The sequence below is a fragment of the Carcharhinus amblyrhynchos genome, unplaced genomic scaffold (assembly GCF_965287045.1).
Source record: "Carcharhinus amblyrhynchos unplaced genomic scaffold, sCarAmb.v2.hapA scaffold_49, whole genome shotgun sequence".
In the NCBI taxonomy this organism is placed as follows: domain Eukaryota; kingdom Metazoa; phylum Chordata; class Chondrichthyes; order Carcharhiniformes; family Carcharhinidae; genus Carcharhinus; species Carcharhinus amblyrhynchos.
The window spans coordinates 240,205-261,852 of record NW_027649790.1 but is presented as its reverse complement, the minus strand read 5'-3'; the positions used below and the strand labels follow the sequence as shown (position 1 = coordinate 261,852).

At 43.5% G+C, this 21,648-nt stretch overlaps 1 protein-coding gene across 6 annotated transcripts in view; it reads left to right on the top strand.

The window, feature by feature from the left end:
* The window catches only part of pknox2 (pbx/knotted 1 homeobox 2), a 422,849-nt gene that overhangs the window by 356,461 nt on the left and 44,740 nt on the right, over positions 1–21,648 (top strand). For all 6 annotated transcript variants that reach the window (XM_080182211.1, XM_080182212.1, XM_080182214.1 and 3 more), the window contains 2 exons: positions 4,298–4,412; positions 7,426–7,523. In XM_080182211.1, the coding sequence (XP_080038337.1) occupies positions 4,298–4,412; positions 7,426–7,523 (213 nt within the window). The remainder of the gene's footprint in view (positions 1–4,297; positions 4,413–7,425; positions 7,524–21,648) is intronic.

Genomic DNA, 21,648 nt, shown 5'->3' with positions numbered 1-21,648 from the left:
AACGTTTGGTCAGGAGCACCTTAAAGGGGGAGAGGTTTAGGGAGGAAATTCCAGAGCTTAAGGCCAAGATGGAGGAAGGCATGTCCATTAATGGTGGAGGAATTAAAAATGGGGCTGCTCAAAGACCAGAATTAAGGTGCAGATATGTCAAAGGGTTACGGGGTTGGGAGTGTTAGAGATATGGACGAGTGAGCCTGTGGAGGAAGGATGAAAATGTTAAAATTGAGGTATCGGCTCCTGGTTGAGCAATGTCAGTCAGCAAGGACAGGGCCCTGGATAAATGATATGAGTAAGGATTCTGGCAGCAGAGGTTTCATTGAACTCAGTTTATTTTATTTATTAGTGTCACAAGTAGGTTTACATCAAGTTACTGTGAACATCCCCTAGTCGCACACTCTCTTGTCTGTTGGGGTACACTGAGGGAGAATTTAACAGGCCAATGCACCGAGCCAGCACATCTTTTGGATTGTGGGAGGAAACCGGAGGAAACTAACACAGCCACGGGGGGAATGTGCAAACTCCACACAGACCGTGATCCAAACCGGGAATTGAACCCTGGTCCTTAGCACTGTGAGGCAGCGGTGCTAACCACTGTGCCACCCTGCAGACTCAAGTTTGTGGAGGGTAGGAAGTGGAAGATCATCAGGGAGTGGGTTTGTATAGTCAAAAGACATAGAAGAGCAAATCAGCAGAGGCAGATAAGGACAATATTCCCAAGGTGGAAACAGGAGGTGATGGCGAAGATACCTGGTTGTAAACTCCTCTTCCAAAGTCACAGAGAGCCTGGTTCAAATTCAGTCCGTTTCCAGGGAGAGGGATGAAGTTGATCACTAGTGCACAGAGCTCCAAATAAGTAGATTCACCATAGCTGCAATGTTCCTCAAACCTGTGCTTTCAGTCATTCTTGATGTTGAATGATTGCAAAGCTGTGCACTAGGCTGGCACTAACTAACTAACTAAGTACAGCAAAAATAGAATTTGCAGTACTTCCAATTTCATAAGTAGGCTGAGATGTAGTCCAATTTAATTTGAAATTGAGAAATGAATTTCTGATCACCATGTAATATTTAATCTTCCTGCTGTAATCTCTCTCTGGAGACCACTTCTTGCACATCAGCTCAAAGATTCCAATGGCATTAATTGTTTTATAGTGAGCTCATGACCTTTGCTGCAGATTGGAAGTTACCGTGCAAGTATGATACGCATTGCTGGGTCCGTGGCATTTTCTGTGATTAACAGGTGCTACTCTGCTGCCTTTTTCCACTCTGCCGTGGGACATGACTGATACTGGGAAGGCAGTGCCTCAAGAACAGGGTGTTGGGTGCACTAGAACAGTAGTTTTGTATACGCTATAATTCGAAATAAAAGCAGAAAATTCTGGAAGTGTGCAGCTGCTCTGGCGCTCTCTGTAGAGAAGGAAACAGGGTTAAACTTTTAAGTCAATGATTTTTTTTGTCAACAGAGTAAATGTAACCCGTGAATTGCATACAAACTGCAACGGGAGAAGAGCTAACATAGAAACTTAGAAGATAGGAGAAGGCCATTTGGCCCTTCGAGCCTGCCCTGCCATTCATCAAGACCATTGCTAATTGTCCAACTCAATAGCCTAATCCTGCTCTCTCCCCATAATCTTTGATCCCATTCATCCCCAAGTGCTATATCCAGCTGCCTCTAGTTAGCTCGACAAGTCCATGCCTTAATCTATGATTGTGGCTGGAATTTTTCTGGCCGTTTTCGGGATCTTCTGGTCCTGCTGATGGTGACCCTCCCTCTACTACGGGTTTCCTGGCAGCGGGGTGGGAGGGGGGGGAGGTAAATAGAGTGGGAAACCCCATTGACAGTGGCAGCCAATGGCAGGCTGCCCCTGCTGCCACAAACCACGAGAGGAGAGAGGAGGTGGAAAATTCCACCCTGTGTCTTGATGTTTGCTTTCCACATTAGTCCCCAAAACCCGTATTGAATAAGTCCCGCCTATTCCCATGTTCCATTATTCTTCATTTCTTAAACTGTCTTTCTAACCTAGTTTTAAACTTTGTTCCTCCTTATTTTAAAGAAATTGGAGTATTCTCCTGTTGTCTATCCCACATCTCTTGCATTTCATCTTTTATCTGTTCCTCTTGCTCTCACTTTTCAGAGGCAGGCTGTTTTTTTTAATCTATTTAGTACCTTAGTTTAAATACCTTTATCAAATTCTCATCGTTTTCTCAAGTCTTGTATTTCTTCATACCAGGCAGTGTCTTAGTGAATCTGTGCTGTTTCCTCTCTGCCTTGACATCCTTCTTGTAGTACAAAGCTCTAAACTGCACACAGGCACCTGTGGTGGTGTTAAGGTTTATACTGGTTTAAGTTTGCTTCTCAAAGTTTATAAGCTGTTACTTAAAGCCCAAAGGTCCTGTGCTGATGGGATTGGGGAGGGAGTTCCAGATTCTAAGCCAAGATTAAAGGGATGGTGATTGTTGTCCCAAGTAAGAATGGTTGGGGGAGGTAAGAAACAACAACTATCTCAGAAAAGACCTCAGGTTAAACACTCTTCCCATGCTTGATAGAAGTAACACAGGTTGGGGTTTAAGAGAGCTCAGGTTGTTGAATGGATGGGGTTCGGAGTGATCTCGATACATTCCACAAACCAACCCCCGGCCACCATTTTAACCTTAATTGTCAGCCGTGACCAGTAGTAACGCTCTCAACTCTCAAGTAAGAATGTTCTGGGTTGAAGGCCCATGTCTAGACTAAAGCTAGGCTGACGCTGCAGTACAGTACTGAGAGAATGCTCAGTGCCACCACATCCATTGTCTATTGGATGAAGTGCTAAACTGTGGGCCCCATCTGCCCCCACAGGTGGATATAAAAAATCAAACAGCACTATTCAGAGAAGAGCAAGGGAGCTCATCAGACATGCATTGCTACCTCAGAGCATCAGGGACCCGGGTTCAGTTCCCAGCTTGGGTCACTGTCGGGTAGAGTTTACACGGTCTTCCCGTGTTTGCGTGGGTTTTCTGAGAGTGCTCCAGTTTCTTCCCACACTCCAAAGATGTGCAGATTAGGTGGATTGGACATGCTAAATTGCCCCTTAGTGCCAGAGGGACTAACTAGGGTAAGTGCATGGGACTTTGGGGATAGGGCCAGGGTGGGATTGTGGTTGGCGCAGACTCAATGGGCTGAATGTACTCCTTGTGCACCGTAGGATTCTGTGACCTTCCAGTAAACTAGAAGTCCTAGGCAGCATGTGTCCCACAGCCAATATCAGTAAAACGGAATATGTGGTCGTAATCTCATTGTGGTTTGTGAGACATTGCTCTACTTAAACTGGCTGCTTTATCTCCTATCTTACAATCATGATTAGGCTCCAAAGGTATTTCATTGGTTGTGAAGAGCTTTGGGGAGAGGGGGTAACCTGAAGATGTGAAAGATGTTCTTTCTTGTTAACTTGCCTGAAATCGGGTAAAAAAGAAAGCCCACCCTCTCCAGAGGAACATGGGGGTAATGTAAGTAGCGCAATTGAGCCACTCGTTTCCCAGACTCCCAGTGAGGTTCACAATCAGAGTTACAAAGACGATTCTTTTCAGTCCATCCACTCTCACGTTGCACCCTGAGACTTGAGAATGGTGGACAAGTCGTCATTTTCTCCATTCCACTGGTATGGACGATGACAGTGACTATTTATTCACAAACTGACGCCTCTGACCCAACTCGTTCAACCTGAAGTTGTCAGTAGAACTGACCTGATCCAAATAACCTACCCGAAATTGGATAGAAATGTGTACAGAAACTGTAGTGAGGTCACATGAAAAATCTGACCCAAAGTTGCAGTACAGCAAGTAAAATGGGGAGGGCGTTTTGGCCAGTACAGTGGCTATTACTGCTGCCTTTCAGCGCCAGGGACCTGGGTTGATCCCGGCCTGGGGTGACTGTGTGAAATTTGCACGTTCTCCCTGTGTCTGTGTGGGTTTCCTCTGGCTGCTCTGGTTTTCTCCACAGTCCAAAAGATGTGCCGGTTAGGTGGATTGGTCATGGTAAATGTAGGGGGTTATCAGGTTACAGCGGAGGGGAGGACCTGGGTAGAATGCTCTTTCGGAGGGTGAGTGCAGACTCGATGGGCCGGATGGCCTCTTTCTGCGGTTTATAGATAATCATCAACAATCAGAGATAAGTGGCGTACAGCAGAAGTCTTGCAGGTGTTTTATTTTAAACCAGCAGGTATGGTGGTCCCTTATGCTTCTGATAGGAAATTTTCTCAGATGTTGGCTGTGCAAATTACTCCCATGTCTCATTTATTCTCTGCTTCTTTTTTCTGCAGAGTTCTCCAGACTCTCTGACGACAATAAACAACGCTGTCAACTCCCAGGGGATTGTGGTACCAACATCCGCACTACAGCAAGGGAATGCTGCCATGGCAACACAAGTGGTAACAGGTAAGTGTTGATGTTAAGATTCAAGGGCTAATCAGTTTCAGATCTTCCCTTTTCTCCTCTGCCCTACTATCATATGCATACTGTCTTCTTCACACAATGATTGGAAGATTGAGCATCGGAGATGACTTGTTTATTTTTGCCTGTTCCTTGAGGTTGAGAATGGGAGGGCGTATCCCCTTAAGGTCCCTTAAGACCTAAGCCTTCAGATGAGAAACTTCCAAATTCGCAACTCATTTGCTGGTGCTGTCCCTAGCTGTAGAATATTCAGACCAATCATAGCACCTAGCCCTGTCCTGTCCATGATCAATGGATCACCTAGGGCAGCACTGTGGCACAGTAGTTAGTACTGTTGCCTCACAGCGTTAGGGACCAAGGTTCAATTCCAGCTTGGGTTACTGTCTGTGTGGAGTTTGCATATTCCCCCCTTGACATTAAGCCCATTGAGCCTGGTCCCCCATTCAATGTGATCATGGCTGATCCTCTATCTCAATGCCATGCTCCAGCTGTCTCCCTGTATCACTTAATGCCTTAGTGTCTAGAAATATATTATCTCTTTCTTAAATGTTTTCAGTGACTTGGCCTCCACAGCTTTCTATGGTAGAGAATTCCACAGGTTCCCCACCCTCTGAATGAAGAGATTTCTCCTCATCTCCATCCTAAATGGCATATCTAAATTTCGTATCCTTAGACAGTGACGTCTTCAAGACACAACCCCCACATTCAGCCAGAGGAAACATCATCCCTGCATCCAGTGGGTCCAACCCTGTCAGAATTTTATATGTTGCAATGTGATCCCCCTTTATGCTTCTAAACGCCAATGAATATAGGTCCAGCCAACCATGTAAGAGTTGGGTAAGATATCGGGGTGTAGTTCTTTTCAGAGTTATAATCCTTGTTCATGAACTACTGACATGTAATGAATGCAGACTAGAGAGTTGAAGGAATTTCACTTCAGAAGCACAACTTGGTGAGGGATAGGAAGCTGGGAATGAAGACTTGGACAAGTTGAATTTCATGGACTACGTTGTATTTTTAGACCAGGCATTATCCCTCCAGGTCCTCTTTGGCATGAGGGGAGGTGGTGCCATCGTGGTGTTGTCACTGAACTAGTAATTCAGAGACCCAGGGTAATGCCCAGGGGACCCCAAACCGGATCATGGAGCTTAAATTCAGTGTTAAAAAAACCCTGAAATTAAAAGTCAAATGACTCCAACGTCCATCACCGACCTGGTTGCACTACTGCAGATTGAGTTGGCCAAGTCCTGAAGGACATAGCTATTAGAGTGAGCCTGCATTACGTAATGAGGGAACCAGCAAGAGGGAAAAGCAGATGTGGTCTCATCTGCAGATGCATCTGTCAATGGCAGTATTGGTAGGTGTGACCATCACACATTCCTTGTGTAGACAAAGACCTGTGTTCACGTTAAAGATACCACCATGCTAAATGGAATAGATTATCACAGATTGGTATGGCTCCTGCTCTGCCCAAGATCGCAAGAAACTATAAAAGGTGAATGTAGTCCAATCCATCACGCAAACCGCCTCCCACTCATTGACTCTGTCTACACTTCCTGCTGCCTCGGCAAAGCAGCCAGTATAATTAAGGGCCCCTCGCATCCCGGACATTCTCTCTTCCACCACATCCTGTCGGGAAAAAGATATAAAAGTCTGAGGACACATACCAACCAACTCAAGAACAGCTTCTTCCCTGCTGCTATCAGATTTTTGAATGGACCTACCCCTCATTAAGTTGATCTTTCTCTACACCAAAGCCAAGATTGTAACACTACATTCGACACTGTCTGGTTTCCTTCTTTATGAACCCCGTGCTTTGCCTGCATAGCGCACAAGAAACAATACTTTTCACTGTATACTAACACGTGACAATAATAAGTCAATTCAAAATCAGATCTAGCAACTCAGTGGGCATCCTTGATGCTCCGTCAGCACCAATTGAATTGTACTCCACCTCCTGGCCCAGCTACCGCCGGTTAAGAATACAGGAGGGCAAGCGAGGAGCAACATCAGCCATACGCAAAAATGAGGTGTCAACCTGGTGAAGTTACAACATACTATACTTGTGTGCCAGACAGTGTATGGAGCAACTAATAAGCAGAGTCAAGCAAATTTGCAACCAATGGAACAGATCTAAGCTCTGCAGCTCATTATTAACTTATAACGTTTGTACAACTTTTCCATTTCAATTTCATTTTTAATTTCATATTTGATCAGGGAAACTAAAGGGAGATTTTTGCTTCCTTATATGTTGTCAGCTGCCTGAACTGACTATATTTCGTAAATGCACCTTGTGCACGCATAGAGCAGGCTCTTTGCCTTTTAAATGTTAGCAAGTTTCAACTCAGTTGTATTAAAGCGGAAGATATCCCATCGGCACTTTGGCAACCATTGCCCTGTGGTGAAAGTGATCAGAAATAAGTTCTTGGTGATAATGCAGGGAGCCTGATCTGAAATAACAAGAGGAGGAGAAGTCCGTGTTGAAAGGGAAAGGAAGGGTCATGCCAGGTCTATTAGATTGCCACATTTCCTGGCTACTGAGTGGTATTATCAAAGAGTGTCAGACTGGCGAAGCTGTTTGGACAGTTGCCATACTGATGATGAACCTCTGGCAAGGTGGAAAGCATTAGGATGATGCTGTCCTGTGATGCCAAACGAATCAAGGACAAAAAGATAGATGAGTTATAAAATCTAATATTTTATTTGCCCTACTTGTATTGTTCAATCTATCCTAACGATATGATTTTTGCCTGCATTGTCCATATCATTTTACCCGTGTTTCCTATTTTCTTCTTGAGTTTCCTTTACATTTCTGTCTGCTTCTCCCATTGTGTATTATTTTTGGTCTGCTCTCTCGGTGCTACTTGGCACCACTTGACTCTGGAATTTAAAAAAAAAATTTTCACGGTGTGGCTGCGTGTTTTTGCACAGCGAGGAGGGTCTAAAAAGGAAACTGCGAGTGTACTCACATTGTCTTTTGTGCTGTACGACTTCACAGGTGGAACAATTTACCAGCCGGTAACTATGGTAACCTCTCAGGGTCAAGTGGTGACCCAGGCCATTCCGCAGGGTACAATACAAATCCAGAACACACAGGTGAGAACTTCTACAAACTCCTTTATGTTTGGGCTTCTGAAACTGCAAAGGTGAAAGCAGTAGAATTGTTAACCAAATCTACAGTCTGAAGCATCTTGAGATTGAGTTCGCACTTGAGTGAGCACTCCTTGTGAGCTTGGGCCAACAGTACAAATTGCTAGCTGGTGCTAAATTGGCAAACTTGCTTGGATTGTCAAAGTTACACCAGTCATCATGTAGCCACTTACAACTAGTGCAATTGGGATACTCAAAGAGCAATGCATGGAGTTGAATGCGGAAGCTTTACTGCGACAAATCAGAGTGTGCTTACTGTTTGTGGCAGCTTCCTATCCATCCCTTACTTTGTGCAAAGGGTTCTCACAAAATGAAGAATGTAGAATAGTATAGGCAAGGCACGGTAAAAGTGGAGCTGTGTTTTAAACAGATTCTGCGCTCTCAAACTCTGTGGCTGGTTGTGCTGGTTTAGGGAATGTTACTGCATGTTTGCTGTGGAATGGCAGTAGTAGCAGTAATCTGACACTAACTGTAATTACCTCAGCCCCAGCCTATATACTAATAAACACCGTGGGGCTTGATCACACCAATTAAAACATTGTTAATCAGACCAGTTGTCCTGCATTTTTTTTGGTAGATGGGTGTTGGGGACTGTGGGGTACAGGGAACATGCTAACTGTGAAATTGTATGGCAGGTGACTATTTCTCATTGACTTTCACCCAATGCTCCTACACAGATGCCTCATTAATTTTTTTCTTGCATAAATAGAATTCTGCTGTGCGCCTTTACAAGTGCAACGATTCATTAACACTTGCTGTGAGGCAATCATTGAAAGTTTTCAGGCCTGTGAAGAAATATAAGTTACCAAAAGAAAAACTTGTATAATAATCGTATGTAACGTGCTGCCTTAAAGGGGCCTCACCAGTCGTGATGTTAACCAGAATCGCACCGTGAACTACCTCTTCTGTGTATGTATGCAAAACGCTACAGCAAGTATCTAGGAAAGCTAATAGAGTGTTATCATTTATTGTGAGGTGAATTCAATACAAAAATAGGGAGGTTATGCTTCAGCTGTACGGGGCACCAATGTAACCACGTCTGCTTTATTTAAGGAAGGATGTAAATGCATGGGAAGCAATTCAGAGGTTTACTGAGCTAATACCTAGAATGAGCAGGCTGCTGAATGAGGAAAGGGTTGGACTAAGCTAGACTTCCTTCTGTTGGAGTTTAAAAGAATAAGATATGACCTGACCTAAATATTTAAGATCCTGAGGGATCTTGGCAAGGTGGATGTGGGGAGGATGTTTGCTCTTGTGGGAGAATCTAGAATGAAGGGTCGTTAATGACAGAGGTGAGGAGAATTGTTTCCTGTCAGAGAATCGTGAGTCCTTGGAACACCTCGTCTAAGTGTGGTGGAAACAGAATCTTTGAATATTTTTAAGGCAGAGGTGGATAGATTCTTGGTAAGCGATAGGTTATCGGAAGCAGGATGCAGATCTGAGGCTACTTCAAGGGGTGATTCTGACTTGGAGACATTCAGTCATGGTCCCACATATGGTAGCTTTTGCACTGTTGACTTCTGAACTGAACATATGTTACCAAATGTCTGAACCTGCAGTTTCTCTTGTACTGAGCAGGATTACTACTGCAGTAACACTTATCAACCGTAGGGTAAGACTTACCCTGTCTCATGGTGGTCTAAACCCAACTTGTGTTCCCAGCCACGACCTTATTAAATGATGGAACAGGCTCAAGGGGCAAAATGGACTGCTACTACCCTTTGTTCCCATGTATGTTTGAATTAGGTCCAAGAAGGTGAAACATCAGTCAACCTGAGAAGGCCAGCCATGCAATCCCTCATAGCATAATCTCTGAGTGCATTTTTGTCCAAATTTGCTAACATAGGAAGGAGATCATTCGATAACACCTAACATTTGTACTTATGTGGTGCCTTTTAATATAGTATAATAGTCCAAAACTCTCCACAGGAGCACTTTGTTATGATCCCGTTAGGGACCATTAGTGTTTAAAGTAATCAACTGACAGAGCTACACCACAAGATATCACATTTAAGTAAACACAAACTTCACTGTGTGTCTAAGTAAATTAAACAAATCAAGCATCACTAAATTAATACGAGAGCTTATAAAGACTTGTATTATAAATTTAGTCCTATTTTTAATTCTTCTCAAGATTTGCCTTATCTTGCAAAATTTTGAAGGTTTATGCATGTTTTCCTGGTTCCAGCTATTCTACAAGGTACAAGAAGGTCCCTCCATTTGTCTTTGGCTAAGCTACCCTCCAACTTTCTTTTAAAGTGCCACAATTCTGGATTCCACAGCTCAAAGCATAGGCTTCACTGCAGCTGCTGAACAGTTATAGAATTCCTCCAGTACAGAAGGAGGCCATTCAGCCCATCAAGTCTGCACCGACCACAATCCCACTCAGGCCCTATCCCCATAACCCCATGCATTTACCCTAGCTAATCCCCCTGACTCTAAGGGGAAATTTAGCATGGTGAATCCACCTAACCAGCACATCTTACAGACGGTGGGAGGGAACTGGAGGAAACCCACACCCAAACGGGGAGAATGTGCAAACTCCACACAGAACTGAACCTGGGTCTCTGGGGCTGTGAGGCAGCAGTGCTAACCACTGTGCCACCGTGTCACCCTCAAAGTTGCTTAAGTAATGAGAAAAACCATTGGTTTCTGATGGCTAGGGTTTCAAACTGCAACATTCAGAACTCCCACTGCAACATGATTAACTGCCTTCCTCTGAGGTGATTACTGTAGATTTCCTTCTTTAATTTCCAGCTAAAGAAATCTTCCAGTTGTCGTTTACTTTACCAACGTTGTTTTATACTGAATGCCAGCTCCCAATAGCAGCCTGCATCATGAATAAAAGATCTAGCATTTACTGTACTTCAGGTGTAGATCTGGCTACGTAAAACCCAAAGCTGACACAGTCTCTTGGCCGCTTTTGCAAACATTAACCGACCTTGCCTGCCGGTTATGTACAAACCAAATTCACATTGGTAAATTCAAAACAAAGAACCTCGCTAAGCTCTTTCTATTTCCAGGTCAGTGTGCGAGCCCATTTGCTGAGGACGAATCCAGTTATACTCGCTAAACCTTACCAGCGCCAAAAACACAACTTGTGCCAGTGAGATCTCGATTTGAGGTCTTCCAAAAACTCAAAACCAGTTGTGATGACCATGCAGGAAGCACGGAGATGCCTGTAGGCCCGGGTTTTGGGGACAATTGCTCCCTAACACCAGGAATGGGTGTGTTATGAAGAAAGATTGGGCAGCTAAGGCTTGCAACCATTGGAATTTAGAAGAGTAGGAGGCGACTTGATCAAAACCATTAGGATCTGAGGGACCTTCACAGTGTAGATGAGGAGAGGATGTTTCTTCTTGTGGGAGAATCTTGATCTAGAGGTCACTGTTTAAAAGTAAGGCATCGTTCATTTAAGACAAAGATGAGGGGTATTTTTTTCTCTAAGCGCTGAGAGTAGCTGGAACTCTCTTCCTCAAAAAGCAATGGAAGCAGAAACTTTGAATATTTTTAAGGCTGAACTAAATAAATTCTTCATTTACCGGAGGTGGGGGGGGGTGCGGCTAAAGGTTATCAGGGGTGGACAGGAACGTGGGCTAGAGGTTATAGTCACATCAGCCATGACCTTACTGAAGGACAGAGCAAGCTCGAGGGGCCAAGTGGCCTACTCCTGCTCCTGATTCTTCTTATCTCTCGGGCTGAACTCTGTGCTGGTTTTAATATATCTGAGCATCCAGAATGTAGAGTTGGGTATTTCCTGGGAGTGTATTTTAAAATTAAAAAGTGTTCCCAATGAGCACAGTGTGCATTAAAAGCCATATCAACATGCAGTGTTTGTCTAAAACACAGTCTTTCATTTCTGAATGGTTGTACTTTGCTCTTTTTTTTTGCTGTCATCTTTCCTCTGTCTGATCCTGAGAGTTTGGATTCTTTCGGTGTTTCACAAAACATGAATTAAAAGCAAAAATTTAGGCTTTTGAAACCGTGTGTTTCTTGGGGCCAACTAGTCCCAGGTCTCCAACCCAGAAGCCAATCTCTTGACAAGTTCCTTATACTACCTTGGTCATTTAACACATTGGAGCCTTCCTTAAGAGTCTGAGATTCAATGGGGGGAGGATTAAGATGTGAGACAAATCACCTTTATGAGCATTTATAATAGACATCAGTAAGTGTAGACTGGTGCAACACCTGTAACCTTTACTTCGAAGAACAAAGAAAATTACAGTGCAGGAACAGGCCCTTCGGTGCCAAGCTCATGCCGATTGTGATGCCCTAACTAAACAAAAAAAAACCTTCTGCCCTTATTTGGTCCAAATCCCCCTCTTCCCTCCCTATTCATGTACCTATCCAGATACCTCTTAAATGTTGCTAGTGTGCCTGCTTCCACTGCTACCTGTGGCAGCACCTTCCAGCCACCCACCACACTCTCTATGTGGAAAAACTTCCCTGCGTACCTCCCTTAAACTTTCCCCCTCTCGCCATGAATCTGTGCCCCCTTGTATTTGACACTACCACCCTTGGAAAAAAGCCTCCGACTATCCACACTGTCTTCCTTTCATTAATTTTCTGGACCTCTATCAGTTCTCCCCTCATCCTCCGTCTTTCCAGTGAAAACAACCCTAGTTTATTCAACCTCTCCTCATAGTCAACATCCTCGAGACCAGGCAACATCCTGATGAACCTTCTTTGCACTCTCTCCAAAGGTTCCATGTATTTCTGGTACTAGAACTGTATGTAATACTCCAAATGCAGTTTAACCCAAGGTTTCATATAGCTGCAACATGATTTTCCAACTCTTGTACTCAATGCCCCAGCTGATGAAGGTAAACATGCCAGATGCTTTCTTAATTAACTTGGCCATTTGTGTTCCCACTTCTGGGGAACGGTGGACCTGCATGCCCAGCTCCCTCTGTATGTCAAGGTTCCTAAGGTTCTGCCATTTACAGTATAATTCACAACTAAATTTGACCCTCCAAAATGCATCACCTTGCATTTGTCCAGGTTAAACTCCATCTGTGCCCAAGTCTCCAATCTATCTATCTTCTGTTGTATCCTCTGACAATCCCCGGCACTATCAGCAGCCTCACCAATCTTCATGTCATCTTCAAACTTACTAATCAGACCACTCACATTTTTCTCCAGATCATTTGTACATACTACAAACAACAGAGGTCCCAGCACTGATCCCTGCCGAACACCACTGGCTACAGATCTCCATTCTGATAAACACCCTTTCACCACTACCCCCTGTCTTCTATATCCAAACCAGTTCTGCATCCATCTAGCCAGCCCACCCTGAATTCCATGTGATTTTAGTTTTGTATCAGTCTGCCTTACTAAAGTCCACATAAACTACATCCACAGCTTTTCCCTCATCAATTATCTTTGTCACTTCTTCAAAAAATGCAATCAAGTTTATGAGACATGAGCTTCCCTGTACAAAACCATTCTGCCTGTCACTAATTAGTCCATTTTTTCCAAATGTGCATATATCCTTCCCTCAGTATCTTCTCCAAAAGCTTCCCCACCACTGATGTCAGGCTCACTGGCCTATAATTTTCTGGATTATCCCTGCTTCCTTTGTTGAATAAGGGAACAACATTGGCTATTCTCCAATCTTTTGGAACCTTGCCTCTGGTCAAGGAAAATATAATGATATCTGTTAAGGCCCCAGCTATTTCTTCCCTTGCCTCCTACAGTAATCTGGGATAGATCTCATTTGGCCTCAGGTGTTTGTCTACCTTATTGCAATTTAGGATACTCAACCCTTCCTCCTTCAATATAGTCAGGGGTAGGTTCTTTACCCAGCGGGTGGTGAGGGATTGGAATGCCCTGCCTGCTGCAGTTGTAGATGCGTCTAGTTTGGGGGCGTTTAAGAGATCTCTGGATAGGTTTATGGACGAAAAGGGATTGGTATAGGCTAGTGGGTCATTGTTTTTGTAACTGGTCGGCGCAACATCGTGGGCCGAAGGGCCTGTTCTGCGCTGTAATGTTCTATGTTCTATGTTCTATGTTCTATATTGACATTCTCTAGAGCATTCACACAACTTTCTCTGACCTCAATGTCCATCATGTCCTTCTCCTTGGTGAATACTGATACAAAGTACTCATTAAGGATCTCACCCACTTCCTGTGGCTCCACACATAACTTTTCTCCATTGTTCTTGAATGGGCCTACTCTTTCTATTGCTACCCTCTTGCTTCTAATATGTGGATAAAAAGCCTTGGGATCCTCCTTGACCCAGTTTGCTAAAAGGCATTTCATGGACCGTCTTAGCCCTCCTAATTCCACTTTTAATTTCCTTCCTACTGCCACTATATTCCTTAAGGGCTTTGTCAGTTTTCGATGCTTAGACTTATCACATGCTTTCTTTTTCCTTTTGACTAAGTTACAATTTCCCTTATCATCCATGGTTCCCGAATTCTGCCACTTCTATCCTTCATTTTTGTGGGGAAATGCCTGTCCTGCACTTCAGTCAACTGGCCTTTTAAAGCTTCCAGACATGGATTTGCCCTCAAGTAGCTGCTCCCAATCTACACTCCCCATTTCTTGTCTAATTTAAATGTCATTGGCCCTTGCCCAGTTAAGCACCCTCACCCAAGGGCGGGCCACTCTTGTCCTTATCCATGACTGCCTGAAATCTTATGGAATTAGATTATGGAAACCCAAACTTCCTGAGTTATGGACAGCTCTCAAAAGCAAGCTTATGCCTGACTATTTAGGGTGGTCATAAAATATCCGAGGGTGGCCCTAATCAAAAAAGGAAGAATCAGATAAGGCCAGCATTCTTCCATTCTTTTCTCAGCTGATACCACCCAAGGTATCAGCCATCCTGCTCATCACTGAGGATCTTTTATGCAAATTAATTGTTGAGTTTGCCTAATGAATAAGTTCATTGGCTCTAAGGTGTATTTAGATGTTAGGACTATTTCTTTTTACTTTGCTTTCCAAGATCATACATTTTTCAACATTGGTATGAGAACTCCTCACAAGGCTGCATGTGCCATGGTTTTTGGCACTTGTCTTCAGGTTCAAGGAGACCTTGTGCCAGCTGTAGTGCAGCTGCTCGCATTCTTCATCTCTAAGTCAGAAGGTTGTAGGTTCAAGTCCCACTCCAGCATAAAAAAGGGCTGGCATTGCAATGTAATACTGAGGGAGGGCTACACTGTCAGATATGCCCTCTTTTAGATGGGTCACAAAACTGAGACCACATCTGCCTTCTGTAGTGGGCAGAAGAGGGCCAATTATAAATGGGTTACAAAGAAGAGTGAGAGTTATGTTGTCCTGGTCATTATTTACCCCCTTAATCGACATGAGAAAAAAAGTGTATCTGGTCATTACCACAACGTAGTTTGCGGGAGCTTGGAGTACAGAAATATTTTGTCTACATTTATGCAGTTGTCACTGTGTTTCAGAAGTATTCCATTGGTTGTAAAGCATCTTGGGACATCCAGTGGTTGTGAAAAATGCTGTATAAATGCAACTCCTGGTTACTTTTTGGTAAGAGTGCAAGATGATACGAAAGATTGCAAGCTGGCAAGTTTAGGGCTTATGTCAAGAGGAACAAAGGATGATGGCTAATACGGAGAATGGCCTTCAGTAAGATGGTGGAGATAAGTTAGCAGTGCTGCCTCACAGTGCTAGAGACTTGGGTTCAATTCTGGCCTTGGGTGATTCTCTGTGTGGCGTTTGCACGTTCTCCCTGTGTCTGCCTGGGTTTCCTCCGGGTGCGCCGGTTTCCTCCCACGGTCCAAAGATGTTCGGGTTAGGTTGATAGGCCATGCTAAATTATTCCTTATTGCCCCAGATGTGTAGGCTAGGAGGATTAGCGGGATAAATATGTGGGGTTACGGCCTAGGTAGGATGCTCTGTTGGAGAGTTGGTGCAGACTTAATGGGCTGAACAGTCTGTTCTGCACTGTAGGAATTCTGTAAGTACCACAGAGTCATGTGGTGTTGTGAATCATTGGTTTTGATGGAAAAATGTGAAGCAAATAGACTTCTTCATAATTTAATCCCTGTGATTGTTAAGGTTTTGTGTAACACATGACATATTGCATTTGTGATGAAACCTATACTTAACCTTGTCGATTGTCGGGAACTGCAATTCCTGACCAACGTTGGGACTCTTGCACGTGTGTGCTGGCCAGGAATTGGCTGCACTTCTGCAGTTTGGATATTTTACCCACTCCAAGCCCGAGGACGAGTGTGTGCGGCTGCTTAGGAGGGAAAAAGAAGAATGGTGCAAAAAAGCAATAATGGCACCTGGAACATAGTGCCATTATTGGGTGAGTGACCCAGAGAGCGGTGGGGGCAGGGAGGGGAATGGGGAGTGCGCCCAAAAAGAAATCCCAGGAAAGGGACAAAGAAGTAGGGCAGAAATAGGTCCTGGTAAGCTAAGTTAAAAGAAAGGAGCAGGGAAATAGACTCTGAATTAAAGAAAGCAACAGGGAGCAAACTTGTAGTGAAGTGGGCATGAGAGAAGCCCTGAAGATCCAAGAAGGTAGTCAAAGTTTGGTGACTCAGTGCTGTGGGGCAAAGGTACCTTTTTGGAGCAGTGGTGTTCTGCTTGGCATGACCAAAGATCTGAAATTGTGCTTGCAAGGTAAAGCTTGAGTGTGCTCAGAGATCCAGGGGAAAGAAATCTTGGAAGGCCTGGTTGAAACTCTGCGAGGTGGGCCATTGTTGAAGCTATCCAATTTGGAACAACTTGGGAGAGAATTTTAAGGCAAGATCTTGAAACGTGGAGATTGGAAACCTTTATGAGAAAGACAAGGTTTGTGAGATTGGTGACTAACAAAGTGTTAAATGTGTGCAAGAGTTACTGAGAAATCCATGGAATCTAGTTTGGCTGCGTCTGTCAGTTATTGTGTAGTGTGGTCCATTTGATCACAGTTTGCTTGTTAATTCCCATGCATCTTGTACTTGCCCTGAATGTTAAGAGTGTAAGGCAGATATTGTAAATTGTTTTATCTTTCCGAACTTGTGGAGTGAAGTTTATTTTTGTTTGCTCCAAACCTGTGGAATCCTGTGGCTTTGTTCATGTTAAGTGTTTTGAATCTCAAACCTTATCTACTTTAAACAAAACATTATTGGTCTCCCACATCCTGGGATCAGAACACATTCAGGAATTTGGGTGAAGTGAAACAGTTCTGATTTAATCTGAGATTTGCTTGTTGCACAATTCAGTATTGGTTTCATATTTGAAAATATCATGCCATTAACTTTTTTCCATGAGTTTATTTCTTCTTGCACCTCCTCCACATGTGATGATTGAGCTCATTAGCACCTTTTCTTCGTAAAATTGAAGCCCTGGGCTGATTGCAGTTATTATGGAAATAAAATGAACTTGCACTTTGAAACTGAGTGGCTTCCCTGCCATTACCTGTATCTACCACTGAATCATTGCTTCTCAAATAACCCTTTAACCCCCTCTGTGAGTTTCAACATGTTTGTTCCTCTCTTTTGACACCCTCCTGCCTGGCATCTTGCCCCCACCACCAACCCCAGTTTTCACACTCTCCCGTGTGTGCTCAGCCCCCGTGTGTACAAGAGCACGGGCGATCAGTTCCCCCACCCAACAGTTGTTACAGCAATCGCTCTGGATAAAGCAGGATCCTTTTTTTTTAAAAGCATTTATTCTGTCGCCCTGCTGTGAATTTTATTTTCAGATCCTGTGTGTGCACACGGGCTCATTGTGACGAGTGTGTGGTGTGAGTAGAAGCTTTCTCCCTTCTTATTATGATTTGTTAACTTGCGTTATTTCCCATCAAGTGAGCATTCACAACATCAAATTGGAGGTCTAGCTATTAGTAAGGGAGACTGTCACAATTTAGAAGATATTGGGATGGGCAGAAGTTGTGTACAGTTAACTAATGAATCTCGATGTAGATATGTGTGAATCGGGAAGCCAGATACTCTACGGAGACTAATTCTAGGTCAAGCAGAGCAATCTAGGGTCACAGGTGCACAAACTGTTATAAGTAGCGATGCAGTCGTAAAAAATTTAAAAAGACAAGGATTGGGGTTCATCTCGAGAGAGAGAAAGAGAAAATTGAAAAGTCATATTTAGTTAAGTCAGATTTGTACAGAGTCGTGGTTACACCACATTTACCAGAACACAGTGCATAATTATCTCCGTATTTCAAAAAGATATAGAGGCACTAGATGAAGATGCAAAAAAGAAACATGTACAAGGATGATAACCAGAACTGAAAGGTTATACCTATCAAGAAAGGTTGAACTGACTGGGGCTCTTTCATTGCAAAAAAAGATAAAGAGATGACCTGATAGTGTTTATTTCAGTTTGTGAAAGAGTTTAATGGGACAAATGTCGAGAAGACGGTTTCGCTCGTGCAGGACACCAAAATCTAGGGCCGTAAATGTATAATAGTAACTTTTATAATTCCAACAGAGAACCCAGGCGAAGCTTCCTTGCCCAGAGCATGGTTAGAATGTCAAACTTGCTGCCACATGGAATAGTTGAGGTCGTTAACATAAAAGCATTTCGAAAGCTAGAGAAAAGGGATTTGAAGGATATGCTGGTAGATTTAGATGAAGTGAAGTGAGGGGAGGCACAAGTGGGCAACATGGTGGCACAGTGGTTAGCATTGCTGCCTCATAGCGCCAGGGACCCGGGGTTAGTTCCAAAGCTGGGTCACTGTCTGTGTGGAGTTTCCCCGTGTCAGTGTAGGGTTTGCTTTGGTTTCCTCCCACAGTCCAAAGATGTGCAGATTTGGTAGATTGGCCATGCTGAATTGCCCCTTAAATATCCCAAAATGTATAGGATAGAGGGATTAGTGGGGCAAATATGTGGGGTTTCAGGGATAGAGCCTGAGCAAGATGCTGTGTCGGAGAGTCAGTGCAGACTTGTTGGGCCAAATGGCCTCCATCTGCACTGTTGGGATTCTCTGAGGCTGGTGAAGACAAATGTGGACTGAACTTCCAGTTTCCACGCTATACATGCTCTTTGATCATCCCTACTGATGAATGGTTACCTTTCCAAATAGGTGGAAGAATTGGAAATTAAGAACAGTATTGGTTCCATACTGTGTTATAAGAAATAATTATTTATCAGAATCTATAAATAAACGATGTAAGTAGATCTCCTCTGACATTACTCAGCGGGTGAGAGAGAGAATACATTGATTTATAACGAAACTATCGAAAAAGTGGAAATTAATTGTGATACTTGCTGGAAATGCATAATATGTTTTCTTGTTTTATACACCGTCTCCTTAGTTAATTAAATAATTTTATCTCCAATCCCAATTATGAAGCAAATTAATCAGTTTTTTGAATTACGATGAATAGACTATATTGTGTATATACATACCCAGCATTATCATATAACTCCTTGAACGATGATATTTAATATTAATTTAAAATGCCTTAGCCAGCGTCCCTTGTATTTCACTCAGCCTGTAGCTGGGTTGTCACCATTCTCTCCACACAACACAGTTAAAGTGGCTACTATGATTTGGGAGACATTCTCAGCGCGTGTGTCCGTGACGTGTGAATCGTTCAATCCGGTTGTCGGACCAATGCTGTTGTGCTGACTGAACCAAGGTACGCTCACCAGGTCGGCTAACTTAAGTGGGGCTACTACTGGGTGGAGGACAATTGCTGTATTGTTCCTCCGCGTGAACTAGCACGTTCGGGAGAGGAGGCGAGTACACTGGGAGAAGAGACAAAGGTAACATGGGAGCGAAACTGGATAAAGATGCAAGCTTCAGGCACTTGATCCATACAATAGGCAGATACGAGGTTACGATCTTCCCATCCATTTTTTGAGCACAATTAGGTAGCATGTATGGGAGGAAAGTACTCAACTATTTCTTAAAGCTGCCTCTCTGAAGCTGCTAATAGTGTTAAGGTACAGTTCAACAATTCCTCCATTCATTCTTTCCCAGTGTGCAGTGTGATATCGGAGACATGTGTGAGGTTGGACATTGAGGAGAAAATGTTAAAAGTTTTCACTTTTTTTTATTAGTGTCACAAGTAGGCTTACATCTAATACCACAATGAAGTTACGGTGAAAATTTCCTAGTCGCCACAGTCCGGCGCCTATTCGGGTACACTGAGGAATTTAGCATGGTCAATGCACCCAACCAACATGTCCTTCGGACTGTCGGAGAAAACCGGGGCACCCAGAGGAAACCCATGCAGACATTGGGAGAACGTGCAAACTCCACACAGACAGTGACCCAAGCCAGGAATCGAACCTGGATCCCTGGTGCTGTAAGGCAGCCGTGCTAACCACTGTGCTGCCAAAGCACAGATGGGCTGTGGGTGGGTGGTTTAAATGGTTTTGGCTTTTGAATTGCTTGCCCTTCCCACCTCCCAATTATTATCGGAGGTTGCTTCAATACCGTGACTGAATTGCAGTACCAACCCCCTGTTCCATGTCTGTGGTTAGGAACACTGAGGTGCTACTGCAGTGGCAAGGATGTTACTCTGAGCCCTGACCAGGGCTAAAAGCTGGGCACTGCATGTTGTCTGCCTTCAATAGCTCAGCCATTCGAGAAGCTGCCTTCACTGCTACTAATGAGTAGAGATGAATACAGAGCGATGATCAAGTCTTGTATTGTAGCTTACTATTTGCCAGTTGAACAAGCTGCACTGTTAAATGCAGCGTAGAGAGAGAGGAGTGTAGCAGTCCTTGTTCTGACAAAATTAAGTCGTTCACAAAGAATTTTCTCTGGCTGTAGGTGATGCAGCCGCTAGGTCTGTGTTTTCTCATTGCCACGGCAACCGTCATGCCTGTGCTGATTCCAGCGTTTTTTTTTTCTCCTTCTTCAGGAAGTTGGAATCGCGGTGTCTGAAAAAAATTAAAATTCCCCACATGTACTCGATTAGGAATGATGCTTTTAATTTAGCCATTAGTGTTTGTTATTGTGCCATCTCTGGGTGAGATTAAGACTTGATCTCAATTTTACAAGTCTGCATGTGATACTCTGATTTGCATGATTCTATCTGGAGCTTTGTTTCATTGCTACTGACATTCAATACACTTAAATATTACAGTTGGCTTTTTTTTTGTGAATTTTATGCCCATTGTGTCTGGGATGCTGACTGACAGGACTGGAATACTCTGTCATTTCAGGTCCTGTGTCGGTAGTTAGGGGTAACACAGAATGTATGCCTCAGCCACAACCTCAGAGAAACACTTGCTGAAATTGTGACTGCCCCATTTCAGTTCATGTTGAACATCTACATTTGGGGTTGTCTATTCTGGTTGGAACGCGAGCTTGAGATTTCATTGTTAGGTGGCACAGTAGTTAACACTGCTGCCTCGCAAAGCCAGGGCCCTAGGTTCAATTCCCAGCTTGGGTGGCTGTGTGGAATTTGCACATTCTCCCCGTGTCTGCTTGGGTTTCCTTTGGGTGCTACAGTTTTTTTTCCATAGTCCAAAACACATGCTGGTTAGATGTATTGACTATTGATCCATCATTTTTAACCTATCACCTGTATTTTGATAACTAATGCATGGGACTGATCTCCTTGGGTGAAGGTTGAGATTTGGTGGAGATATTCAAAATCATCAGGGGTCTGGATAGATTAAAGATGAGTTGAAATGTTCCCGTTGGCAGAAGGATTGAGAATCAGAGGGCACAGATTTAAGGTGATTGGCAAAAGAAACAATGGCAACATGAGGAAAAACTTTTTCATCCATTGAGTGGTTTGGATCTGCCTGAAATTATAGTGGAGGTGAGGTCAATTGAGGCTTTTAAAAGAGAATTGGGTTATTATCTGAAAAGGAAACAGTGGCAGGGTGTTAGAGAAAAGGAAGGGGGATGGCACTAGATGAATTAACTAATTACTTTAAATTTGTACCTTACATTCTCAATTCTTTTACAAATGTGAACAATTTCACTCTGCCTACTCTATCCAGACCACATGTGATTTTGAACACCTCTCTCAAATCCACTCTCAACATTCTTTTCCCTAGGGAAAACAGTCCTAATTTCTCTAATCTGTCTTTATAACTGAAGTTCAACATGACCTCCTTGCTCTTGTACTCTATACCCCATTAAGAAAGCCCAGGATACCGTATGCTTTATTAACCACT